The sequence below is a fragment of the Pseudorca crassidens genome, chromosome 6 (genome assembly GCF_039906515.1).
Source record: "Pseudorca crassidens isolate mPseCra1 chromosome 6, mPseCra1.hap1, whole genome shotgun sequence".
Classification (NCBI taxonomy): Eukaryota; Metazoa; Chordata; class Mammalia; order Artiodactyla; family Delphinidae; genus Pseudorca; species Pseudorca crassidens.
The window spans coordinates 19,205,565-19,218,977 of record NC_090301.1 but is presented as its reverse complement, the minus strand read 5'-3'; the positions used below and the strand labels follow the sequence as shown (position 1 = coordinate 19,218,977).

At 38.9% G+C, this 13,413-nt stretch overlaps 2 protein-coding genes across 11 annotated transcripts in view; one reads left to right on the top strand and one right to left on the bottom strand.

Annotated features, from left to right (window-relative positions):
* USP37 (ubiquitin specific peptidase 37) overlaps nt 1–12,266 on the bottom strand; it is a 90,618-nt gene extending 78,352 nt beyond the window's left edge. For 2 of the 10 annotated variants that reach the window (XM_067740599.1, XM_067740600.1), the window contains exons 1-4: nt 12,048–12,266; nt 7,897–8,037; nt 5,356–5,429; nt 3,486–3,709 (exon numbers count right to left, since the gene is read on the bottom strand). In XM_067740599.1, the coding sequence (XP_067596700.1) occupies nt 3,486–3,641 (156 nt within the window). In that variant the 5' untranslated portion in view covers nt 3,642–3,709; nt 5,356–5,429; nt 7,897–8,037; nt 12,048–12,266. Of the gene's footprint in view, nt 1–3,485; nt 3,710–5,355; nt 5,430–7,416; nt 8,038–11,862; nt 11,895–12,047 lie in introns of those variants that run through there. The other 8 variants (XM_067740591.1, XM_067740590.1, XM_067740593.1 and 5 more) reach the window with 8 other exon arrangements.
* A 127-nt stretch (nt 12,267–12,393) lies between these two features.
* Nucleotides 12,394–13,413, top strand: part of CNOT9 (CCR4-NOT transcription complex subunit 9) — a 28,409-nt gene continuing 27,389 nt past the window's right edge. The window contains exon 1 of the mRNA XM_067740589.1: nt 12,394–12,832. Within this exon, the coding sequence (XP_067596690.1) occupies nt 12,809–12,832 (24 nt within the window). The 5' untranslated portion in view covers nt 12,394–12,808. The remainder of the gene's footprint in view (nt 12,833–13,413) is intronic.

The window sequence follows — 13,413 nt, the reverse complement described above, 5'->3', positions numbered from 1 at the left end:
AGAAAACTCATCTCTCCCAATCCTCATGCCCCAATTCTTCCCCTCTGTCCCCTATCAAAGAGAAGATGAAAGGGACTGCCATCCACTCAAACCTAGGAATCTCCCCAGACTCTTTTCTCTCTCACCCCCCAAATCTAATAAATTAAATCTTGAAATCTCTTCAAATCTACCCTTTCCTCCACTTGCTTCTCCCACTGTCTTTTCCTTCGCTCAGGACTTTCATTTCTCATCTAAACTCTCACAATAACCTCTTACACGTCCTTATTCTCCCACTAGCTCTTGAAACAAAGTCATCCGCCTAGCTGTCAAATAAATTTAAACTTAAGATTCTTGGCTCCTTAGTATCTAAGTTCCCGTTAGTATGACAAACAAGATGCTTCAAGATCTGGTTCCTATCTAGCTCTTCAGCCTCTACTTCTGCCATTCACTCCCTACTGTGCATTTATTTTAAAATAATTTTCTGGTTCCCTGAGTGTTGATTCACACTAGCATGTTTGTCCATTATAGAAATCACCTCCACCTTACCTCCACTGTGTCTGGCAAATTCCTATCTATCCTCTAAATCCTCAGAGCACAAAACACTTCCTTCTTTGTGTTACCTCAGTATCCCTGAGATAATTTTACAGCTGAGAATGTATCTGGTTACTCTTAAGCTTGAGAAGAAAAGTGTCTCATTCAGCTCTGTATTCTTAGCCCTTAGCACAGTACCCACCACGGTAATCTGTAGGTGGTTGACAAATGAATGCTGAATGCAAACTCATCTAGAACTGAGATGAAGGTGTAATCACAGGTAGATTCCTCATGCTTCTAAAGATCTATGTTTGTTTAAGTATTTAAATATTTACTCAGTGCTAATTTGGGATGAGGACTGAAAGACTGAACCTCTATTTGAAAAAAATCTTTCTTTAAATGAGATGGGCAATTAGTAGATATATACACTATCGTTTCTATTACCCATGTCACCACCTCCAATCTATTTAAGAATATCTTTGATACATAAAATCATAATCAATGTATTTCCATAGTTTAAAAGCAAAGATAAATAGAAATTTTACTTCAGCTCTGGTTCTCAAGCATAAAGTTTTATAAATTGTTCTTCAAAAGAGTACTTTAGAATGAATATTATACTTTTATATAATCTAATTAACAAATATAGCATTTTTAAGTGCAGAAAAATGTAAGTAAGACATTAAATTCAACTCTTATCAACACAAGTAGTTCTTGGCTGCACAAGACAGAAGTGAAAACAACATAACTATCTTTTGCAGTGAAAAAATAATGAGATCCTTCAAAAGTTAACAGTTAGAAGAAAACAGCTGTAAGGATGACCTTGAATAATCATCCTTGAACGGTCTATACCATAACCTTTGGCAGGATTATTTATGAAGAAGTAATTAAGAAGACACTAATGAGTCTTATTAAAAGCTAACACTAAAAAAAAGACGAAACTGAGTTATTTGTAGTGAGGTGGATGGACCTAGAGTCTGTCATACAGAGTGAAAGTAAGTCAGAAAGAGAAAAACAAATACCGTATGCTAACACATATATATGGAATCTTAAAAAAAAAAAAATGGTACTGATGAACCTAGCTGCAGGGCAGGAATAAAGACGTAGACATAGTAAATGGACTTGAGGACACAGGGTGGGAGGGCGAAGCTGGGGTGAAGTGAGAGTAAGCATCAACATGTATACACTACCGAATGTAAAATAGTTAGCTGGTGGGAAGCAGCAGCATAGCACAGGGAGATCGGCTCGGTGCTTTGCGATGACCTAGAAGGGTGGGATAGGGAGGATGGGAGGGAGGCTCGAGAGGGAGGGCATATGAGGACAAGTGTATGCATATGGCTGATTCGCTTTGTTGTGCAACAGAAACTAACACAGTATTGTGAAGCAATTATACTCCAATAGAGATCTATTTAAAAAAATAAAAATAAACTCAATATTGCAAGGATACAACAGTCAGGGAAATTTCTTCTTGACCCAGCTGGTCCAGAACATAATCATCAGTGAGGCTTTTTGCAGTCAAATACTGTGGTTGTAAATGTGGATTTTTTCCTCACATAAGAATATTATCTAATCCTTTATAAGATGTTATCAAGTGTATTGTCTCACTATTATTTCGTGTTAGTCAGTTACCTGGGTTAATTACATACTACACAAAATTCACTTCTTTATAGCTGCCTTCCATTTTACTACTTAATGGTATACACCATCTCATCTTACAGCAGTATTAGGAATTCATTTGCTAGCTCTTTCTCTCTAATACAACTTCTGCACAGTGGAATGGTGCTTAGGACCCTCACCAGAAGATGTGCAGCAGCAAAGTTGAGTTTTGTTTTTGTTGGTATAGTCAGTTAGCTAGTTTATCAATGTTTATTGAGGGCCCACTATACACCCACCACTGTGCTACGTTCTGGAACTAACCAGAAAGATAAAACCTAGACCTTCAAGGTATTCATCTTCTAGGCCAGATATGGAACAGAAGTCATACTGAGCCAGGGCTCTCTTAGGTGGCCGACACTTAACTGACTAATCTGTAGTCTCCATTCCCTCTGCAAATGTAAAGACAAGGTCCACAACATGCTACGTGATCACAGCCAGTAGTGGCTACTCTAGCAGGCCTGCACCCTGCCACTCTCACCAGTGGAGTTGTCTGCTCACCAAAAGCCAATCTGTTTGTTCCCAAAGCTGTTTATGCTAGTTCTTCCTATCATTGTAATTACACAATTTAATTAAAGTTACTTAAAGTAAAGAAATATGAGTGCAAAAGAGATAAGTTGTTTCTATAAGATCCAAGTTGAAAGTCTGGGAAAGGCACGTTAGAGGTGAGTTACTAAAAATGTACTGTCAACTTAGGTGTGGGAGACCGAACTGTAAAACATCATTAAATCTGGAAAAATCTGATTGCCTCACAAAATGTCTTTAAGATCTTACTCCACTTTAAAGAAACTGAGACAAAATGACTGTGAAACGCTTGGACGTGTGGTGTGGCTTATATGAGAAGTAGGATGCAAAGCACTAATGGGAGGCCCTAAACTCAAAAGACAGGACTTGGCCCTACATCAAAAACTTGAGGGATGTTTTAAGTTAAAGGCTTAAGGAATGATTCAAAAAAAAAAAAAAAAAGCTAACACTAAATGGTGATGAATTTATTATACACGTTGAGGGGGGAAAAATAACTGAAGTTATCCTAATGTAGTTTTAAACATAGCTTAGATAGATAGTATCCAAACTCAGTTCCTTTCAGCTTCCTCCCACTAGTTTTCTTTTCAATAATGGTGACTACTTCCTACTCTTTATTATACAACATCAACCATTTTGCTGAATAATTTATAATATATACACCTAATAGTATTAGTGTTCTGGAAATAAGAAGCAAGAAATAGTAATCTAGGAGGGCTACCATGATACTTAGTATGGCACAGAACAGCTATTCACTAAAGGATGTGATTGAAGATCTATTCCAAATCAAAATTTGGTAATACCTGAAATATCCTTGGAATTCCTCCAGTATTGTAGTGAACTACTAGGCTGACTTTATTCTCTTTTTCCACAACTTCAAAGGATCCTTCTTTCCATTTTGTAATCCCAGTCTGCATACTTCGAATTCTGATAGGACCATGTATCTTCAGAGGAGACATACTTTCTTTAAAAATAAATTGCTTCTAGCCAAATTAAAAAATATATATATACCTTCACCTGACAGATTCTAAGGAAGAAAAATACAATAAAATAATAAGTTACAATTTACTAGTGATTAAAACAAGAGTTTGAAAGAGAACATTTAATGAACCATCTTATGTCCTTTTCTCCATTTCAATAAACTACCTCTTACTAAGTATCCTCAAAGGCTTTGGTTAGCTGGATGGCACAGGTAAGAAAAACAAATGAAGCAGTCACTGACATTCAGTGACTGAATTTACCCACCTTTTATTTTTTCTGCACATGTTCTCTCCTTTGCTGTGTACCTGTGTCCATTAGTGCCTAAATTTTGCATTTTGTACCATTAACAGCCATACTACTGCCACTAAAGGCAAGACAATCAGGAATACTAAAGATTCCATTCTCAGTGTGAGTGCCCATGGCAATATGAGCAACTTTTACCTTCCTTCATGATGCTAAAGGATCTTGAATTTCAAATATAAGTAAAAAAATATTTTCAGTCAGCTAACTCCATTTGTCATAATTGAGTTCCTAGCAAAACATCAAATCATATCACCAAATAATTCTTTTTACCAGTTGGTAGTCTATGCATATCCATATGTGAATAAATAATAAATAACTGTGAGAATAATGAGTAATTAATTGTGAGAATAATCAAATTAGTTTAAATGAATAAATAATTGTGAGAATAATCAAATTAGTTTAACCTAAAGAATTATATTACTTCAGAAAATCATTTATTCTCTAGGGAAAACAGCCTAACAAAAAAAAACCCCTGTTCCTAAGATCCACCTACCATTTATGCTTAATATTACCATCCTTGGAAAGAATATTTACCAATTTTATCTTTGACAAATATTCAAATTTCCCAAGTGAACTTCTGATACTTACAGAAATGATAGAATGTCTAAGACTCTTCAAACCAGCTTACCAGATGTCAGCAAGTAAATACAATTACAGTAACAGCAAAAAATGTTATCAAATAGTGCGTGTGTTACACACATACACACATATATGCAATCATCTAAAATTAAAACAAAACTTATACCGTAGCCTTCAAATCTCTAAAAACATTGCCTTTAATACAGATTCTTGCTTATAATTTAATAAATTAAAAATCATTAAACTTTGCCTCTGCCTAAACAGCTCAACTAGAAAAGCTAAAAGTAGTAGTATAACTACAAAGGAAAAGCATACTAGATCTAGATATCAAGAGCCAGCTCTGTCACTTACTAATTTGTAACTTACCTTTCCTAACAACTAGTTTTCTCAACTGTAAAACAGGAATATGAAAATGCTATAGTGTTGCAATATTAAATGAAATAACACACATTAAGCACTCAACAGGCAGCAGCTTCAATATGAATGGAATTACTGTCCACTTTCTGAATTTATTCCTTGTCTGCAACACCTCTTTATCCAAAGATCCCAGACAAATAACTTGTTAACAAGGGTCACCAACTCACTGCCTATAGAGGCCAGGTAGGTGACACAAATGATTTAGGCAGGCAGAATATGAAAACTGCTACTCAAATCTAGCCGGTTTTGCCATGTAGAAAGTGAACCTAGCATTGCCAGATCATCTAATTCTTCAAGAAAATGAAATCCATATTTTCTGTCAACTACCCATTTTAAATTGTGGGCAATGAATTCAAACTTATTTTTTAAAGCCACAAATCAAACAAAATCCACCTGTAGGTAGAATACAGCCTGGGGAATCCTAGTTCAAGGCCTCTAGGTGCCGTACATCAAACAGCTAAGAATAACTTTAAAGAGAGATATGAAACTACTTTGAATAGTTAAAGGTATTATGCATTGTAAGTCCTCTACTATTACTCACTCATCTCATCAAATTTTTTGAGTGCCTAATTGTGGCCAGATTCAGATAGCATAATTGGCTGGATGTATGAATCCATCAAAGTAATAGAGGCCACTGCTGTTTACAGACCTGTTAATGTGACATTTTGCTCAAACTAGTAACTACAAAATCTGGGCCAGCAATGTGTTTGTAATGCTTTTTTTTACAATTAATAATTTGGTGCTTCATCTTTAGATACAGCCTTGAGATTTTTTCCACTCTGTCTCTCAGCACTGCCAAGAATATGTGGCCCCTCTCCTACTCCAGTTGCCCATGCCAGAAACATGAGTTATCTTTGACTTCTCTCTTGATGATTATTGGTATTGGACTGGAAATGGAAGGTAAGGTTGTCATTTCTACTTCCATATACCTTCCAGACATCTTTATAGTGAACTTCAGGTCAAATCACATCACTCTCTTCAATATCATTCAACAGCTCCCCAATGCCCTCACAATTAAATCTAGACTCATTAACATGGCATAAACACTCTTCATGATCCAGGCCCTGCTTACCTCTCTATCCCCAACAAACCCTCCAAATCCAGCCATCTGAACTACCTACAATTTCCCTAAAAACAGCATATGTTCTCAAGCCACTGTACCTTTGCACACACTGCGGTCTACCTCTGCAGGATTTTTACCTACTCTCCCCATCCCCCAGCACCCCCTTTTTTTTCTTCTCCTGGCTATAAAATCAAAACTCAATTTAGATATTATTTTCTCTAAGAAGGCTTTCCTAGCTATCTTTCACTTTTTCTCTCACCCCATATCCACACTGACAGCATTGAATGCTCTTCTCTTCTGTTGTACCCTGTGCTTACCTCTAGTAGAGCATTTACCATATTGTATTATAAACTGTCTATTTACCTCTTTGTCTCTCTCTAGCTAGACTTTGCTGTTTGAAGACAGGGAGTATGTTCTTTAATCTTTGCATCCCCACTGGGACAGTGTCTGGCACACAATAAACAAACTCATTATTCAAGAATAATGAACAAATCAACACTATCAACTTTATTCGATTTACTGTTAAAATATACAGCAGCAGATACCAGAACCATAAATCCCTTTTATATGGCCGATATAGGATTATGTTTACTAAGCTCTCTGCAAGAGTATCACTCTGCACTGTATACCTCATCTTCTGAATACTACATATAGGCTTTTTCTATGTGCATCTGAATTTCTCCTAAATGCAAAGCTGTCCACATATCTTGTTAAGATTCAATGAGAGAAAAATCATTTATGAAAAACAAGAATATGCAGTTACAGAATGCATTATTAAAACAAAAAACATTAGTAAACTTGCCTAAACTGGAATTCATATAATTTATTGTTCAATGAAGAAACTCCACTTAAAGAAAGAGGTTTATCAAATTACCTCATCTTTCCTTATGTCAGGGTGCCAAATTAAAAGCGAATAACATAAAACCCAATTATCTTAAATTACCTTAAAGACCAAAACACAAGTAAAGGACATTGACCTTGAATTCCTCCAACAAAAACATATTTTTAAAAATTGGATTATTTAACAAGATTTGGAGATGAAGATTTGAAAGTTCAATAAAAAAACTTTATTGGTTACTTCTGTTTCCCTCTATATAATTCTCTCTATATGTAATACATGATTTCTCTAGATATAATTCTCACACATTTTGATGCAGAGTTTTGGTTTGTATAAAATTTTACATCAGATATTGAACATTTTCTTAACCATTTCTACTAGCAATCTCTCTTTCTTCTATGAGAAAAAATCTAAAAGGTACAGGACATAAAATTGGCAGAATCAATAAGATTTTTTCTTAATGCCTCAAGCTAGTCCATTATCTGCTCTTGCACTAAATGAATTAACTATATTTACTTTTGTACACTGATCATATTATCAGGGTTTGCCCTACCTGGTTAAGAGAAAGAACACTAAGTTTCCTTTTTGGTATCTAGCATGATCCAGTAACAGTTAAACTTTCTATGAACCTAGGACAAAGACAAGGTTTCACTGAACTCTGTAATGTTAATTCACTATCAAAGCAATATTAGGAAGACAAAGTACAAGGAAAACCAATTATTCTTTAAGTACATCCAAAGAGATTCCCCATTCCCTAAATTTCTTCACTATTGTTAAAATTACTGTTCAATTTTGAGCAGTCTATGAAAGCTCAATCAACCACACTGGCAAAATGTTTCTATACCCTCTACAGTTATTTAAATGCTCATATTTTAGGTACTTCTTTGAAAACATTCTTATCCAGAGGGTATTCTGTGGTTTAAGAAAGCGTGCTAAAGCACAAAACTATTACTACAAAATAGAAGAAAACTGTCAATTCTTGCCAGTTTGCATACTCTTGGAAACATATAACCAAAATAAAAACATTACTTACTTTTCAGTGACTTTTACTGAAAAACCCTATGTAATAACAATTCACCTTTATTCTGATCCTTGTGCCAAAGGCAATGCGCTCTTCTTGGGGAACTACTCATATTCTGCAGCTATGCCAGTTCTCCGGGAGCCATCAACTCAGCTAAAGAAAATGTAAGTGTGCCTTTTTTTAAAAAAATTCATTTACAGCATTAAAATTTTTATACAATTTTATACAACAAAATTTTGTTACAAAATTTTATACAACAAAAATTAACCTTTGACTACTTAAAAACCACAAATTACTTTATAGAAAACATTTAATGCTCAAGATACACATATACACACATACACATAATCAACAGAACTCTAGGGATATATCTGCTGTGGAAAATGAGGGACTCCAGGAGCACGCACCTTCATCAATTTGTGTCTTTTTTAATTTACTCCTGCTACATTTTGAAACTAAGAAGGCAATGAAAAAAGAATATATCCTTTGTTGACTTTATAAACATTGTTACATAACTGGATGTCTTAAATCTTAAAATACCACTTCCATGATGTGTTGATACAAATTTCAAAAGGTGGGTAAACTTGGCTTTTACTTTTCTTTCAAAACTATCTTCATGGGCTTGTTTCCCAAATTTAGGCCTCTCAAAGTCTCAACTTTCCCTGAAGCTCTACCCAAACATTTCTCACTGCCTTCTTGAATACTATAACGTCAACTTTAAACTCCTTTGTTCACTTGGTAAAAAATCATTTATTGAGCTACTCCAATCTGTTGACACTGTGTTAGGGATACACATGTGAACATGACACAGTCCACGCCCTCTTTAAGAGACTCCCCAGACTTCCCTACATTTGTCCTTCCAGTCATTCAGACAAAAAGATCTTAGCATCAGCTTTAACCTCATTCTCATTTATCTAAAACAGTCTTTCCATCACTACTACCCTAATTCAGAAATGCATCACTTTGCCATTCTTCCCACCTAATATTTATTATGCAACATTTACTAAGCACAGTACTAAGCACCATACATGCAATATCTCATAATCGTCACAACAATCCTAAAGGATGGGGATTATTAATATCTCTATTTTACAAATGAGGAAACTGAGGCTTAGAGAGATCAGGTAATTTATGCATGGTTACAGAGTCAGTAAGAGACAAAACTAAGTCTAGCACCAGAAGCCATGTTTTTAACCACTACCTTATCGCATCCCCAATGATTTGTAGCAACCACTTTCCAGTCTCCATTCTCTCAAGATTTTTCTATCCAATAAATCCTTTACCCTATAATACCCTTTCTAAAGGGCTATTCTTTTTTATCTCTTACCAACTAAAGTGTGTCTCCTTAACTTTCTCTCTAAAGGGGGCAGGGGGAGGGTGGAGGGGCCCTGTCTTATTTTCTTTTGTACTCCCAACAAAATAACAGGCACTTAGTAAATGCGAAAATATGTGCTACTGATGCTAATACCCCTCCCAAACATTAAAAATTTTTTTTTTTATTTTACTGTGGTAAGAATACTTAACATGAGATCTACCCTCTTAACAAACGTTTAAGTGTACAATACAGTATTGTTAACTATAGGTACAATGTTGTACAGCTTATCTCTAGAATTTATTCATCTTGCTTAACTGAAACTTTTTCCCAAACATTTTTAACAGTTCATCACTATCTACAAAATAAATCCAAATGCTTCTGTGTTTGGCACTCCTACTTTTAATTTTCAATTTCTCAACATAAATCCCGTTCTACACACACAAATTATTAAATTTTAGTATTTTCTTCCATAACTACCACCAACCACTTACTTAAACATGGAATTTTCCTTTATATAAATTTTTGGAAACCTCATCTTCACTGGTCTCATAGTTTAACCTGTTGTTAAAATATATAAACACTGCTCTGATTTCTAAGGGCTTTCTTTCCTAAAAAGAGCCATAAAACAAATGCACAAAATTAGTGTGGTCACTGAAAGTAAAGAGAGAAGTTGACCTAGATAAAGTTTATCTCCAATTCAAAGAGTCTAAAATCTGAATGATTCTATGACATAAGAATGGGTAAAATCATCCAAAGCTGGAAAACCCTTTGGTCTTTTGTGTCCTTTAATTTGTCTGCAGAGTGAAAAAAGATGTTTGTCATCAGATGACAAGAATATCAAGAAGCTGGTGTTTCCCAAAGACATGATGCTTCTTATAGCAAGCTCCAATTTATTTATTCATTTAACAAATTCTTGAGAAATAGAAATGAAATAGTTCCTAACCCATATTCTAGTAGAAGACACATTTTAAATAATCACACAAGTAAATATATAATTAAAAGTTCTGAAAAATGGATAAAGTTCGGGCATGATGAAAGATTATAATAGGGTACCTGATTTAAGGACCGGGGTGGGTTTTTAAGCAGAGAAATGATGTGTTACTGCTGAATGGAAAAGTGATGTGGTTTGTTTGGGTCTGGGGAAGAGAGTGAAAGGAGCAAGAATGAAAGAAATTAGGACAACCAGACAGGAGAGTATTGAAGTGATTCGGCTTATAACGACAATTACAATAACAATGAATGCTCACTGGCTATTTACTCTACATCAGGTGCTTACCATGGTTATTTAATTTAATCCTCATAGCAATCCAATAAGGTGATTATTATTCCCACTTTACAGATGAGAATATAGGAAACATTAAGTCCAGGTGAGAGAGGACTGTGGCTTGAACTAGAAAAGTGCTAATGAAAATGTACAGAAATATATTCAAGACATACAATGAAAGTAAGAATTAACAGAACCTGAAGAGGGTATAGATACATGGGATGAGGGTTTTCAAGTTTCTACACTATGTAAATGAATAAATGGATATACCACTTAATGAAACAGGATACCAGAAGAGAAAGCATTTGCGTATGGAGAGAATTAAGACTGGTTTCAGACATGTTATATTTGAAATGCCTAAGAAAAAAAATCAAGTTGAGATGTCAAGCAGACAGTTAGCTATTTAGATCTTGAGCTGAAAACAAAGGGAACACGCTGGAAATAAAACTTCTCATCAATATACAGGTAGAATTTAAAGCACAGGGTGGAAGGGAAGAGTAAAAGGAGAACAACCTAGGACTGAACACAGATAACCATTTTACTCCATCAAACATCTCTCCCTATGATCATCGATTACTTTGATGTCAACAGGCCTTTCAGTCCTCATTCAACTTTACCTTTCAGCAGAATTCAACATTACTGATAACTTCCTTTACCTTTTCTACAAGACTTGTACTCCTCTATCCGATTACTAAACACCAAGAATCCCTCAGGTGCTCCATCCTAGGTCCCCTTCTTTTCTAGCACTGTACTCTCTTTAGGTGATTTCATCCACATCCATAGCTTCAATTACTATCAACATGACAGATGACATCTATATATTATATACGTTTACCTATATATCCAGCTCAGAGCTCTCCTCTGAGCTCCAACCCAGTATATCCCAACTGCCTACTTGACATCCTCTGATAGCTTTTCCTGTTAGAGACTTGTCAGACACTGCCACCCCAAAAAAGGTATTTACCCAGAGCCTAAATTTTGAAAGGATTACAAAACCACTACAGGTCAACTCTTCAGACAGAATTTTGTGGTCAATTATCATTTCCTTTCACGGATCATGACCTAAAACAGGTAAACCTGACAACCTGATCTGATGGCTATAGATGGGGACCAACCAAAGGCACTAAAAAATACAAATCATGCCTTTTAGTGAGAAATGGTTAGGAAAGAGAAGGTGAGGAACAGCCAAGAGAGTGAAACAGTATCATATCCCAAGGCCTGATGGACGTGCGGCAACGGAAGTCACCTGAAGAGATAGCAGGCCTCTCTAAGGGACGAGTGGCGGACGACAACAGCCCCTAGCAAAGAGGGGTCAGGTTCGGGTCGCGGAGGGAGCGAGTGACGGTAAAAACCAGGTCAAAGAAGAGGAAAAGCCTGGGAAAAGACCTAAGTGGAGTACCTGTGAGGCCAGAGGGGGCGTCGCGAGAATGGGGGCGGGCTGAGCAGCAGCGGGGCGAACTCCGTAAGAGTGAACGCCAAGTGGGCGGACCGCACGGTGTGGGTGGGCCGGGGGAGCTAGGGGAGCCAGGGTTGGGGCGCCAGGATAAAAAGGCTCAGTTGAGACGCTCGCCGGGCCCACCTTACCTGTGCCTGCGAGTCCGGAGCCTCGGACAGGCCTGCCGGAAGCACGGAGTCTCACGGAGGGGGAGGAGCCGGGGGTTAGGAAGGAAGGGACACCGGGCACGAAAGAGAGGGGCCGCTCGCTCCCCCAGTCAGGGAGAGCGGCTGATGGCGGGAACTGTGACCACACGCAAACACGCACGCACGCACGCACACCCGACGCGACCAGATGAGGCGCGTGCGCGCCAGCCTGAAAACTCCGCCCCTTCTACGCCCTCGCCCCGCCCCAGTGCCGAGCGAAGTCTCGCCCCAGCCCTGACCGTAGTACGCATGCGCACTTCTTACTTCATACACTTTCACCCTCCCACCGTTTCCCTCCTACTGAGCCCAGTTGGGCATGCGCACTACTTGTCCTCCCGGGACTGCCCGGCTTTTCCCGCCCTTCACTGGCCTCCGGAGAAGGGTCAGAGTTCACGCCCTTCTCTGGAGATACCTGCTCCAAGCCGGGGATGCGGGGACTAGTAGGTGGCGGATGTCCTTCCTGTCCTGAAACTTAAGGGACAAAGGACAAACTCTACAACTGTTAGCTCTAAGAGCTGGGAGGCGGGAAGAGGTTGTGTGGGCGGGGTCAGGGGTGAAAGGTCAGAGGGGCTGCGAAGGGGCGGAGCCAGCCGGAGGCGGATGGTGGCTGTGGCGGCTTATCTGCTTCAGCGGCAGAGGCGCTGAAGCTGGGACGCGGGTCGGGCGTGTCCGGCGGTGGGAGGAGACCGGCGGCCGCTCCCAACATGCACAGTCTGGCAACGGCTGCGGTAAGTGGCTGGGCCGCCCAGCCTGGGCCCAGAACGCCTCCTCAGCCCGGCGTTTCGGCCTTCTTTCCTCGCTCCCTGTGTCGGGCTGCTCCTCCTGCCCTCAACCCGCGAAGCCCCGGCCCCCTTCCTCGCCGCGCTTGGCTGTGGCGGAGCCGGCCCCCACTTTCCTCGCCGGCCAGCTCCCGCGGCCTCTGACGCCGCGTAGCGCGTTCTTTTCTGGCCCCAGGGCCTGGTCCCGCGGCTGGAGCGCCTCCCTCGCGGCCCGGACGGGCCATTCATTGATTCATTTCGCTGACCAACAGTTTCAGGGCGCCAGTTCCGTGCTTGGCGTTGGCGGGGGCGAGGGGACTTCCGCAGTCCGCCTGACACTGCCCGTGCTCTTGGAGCTCCCTGCTTAGGCACATCGCGGCGGGGAGGAAATGGCTTCTAGCTCAAACCACTTGCTTTACAGATGCAAAATCCGAGACCTGGAGAAGCGAATAGTTACTATGTCCGACTGACGGTTCTCTGCGCTTAAAACCTTTTTTCACACATCTCATTTTACCAGCGTGATCTTTTACCAAGAAAAACAGATAGAGTAA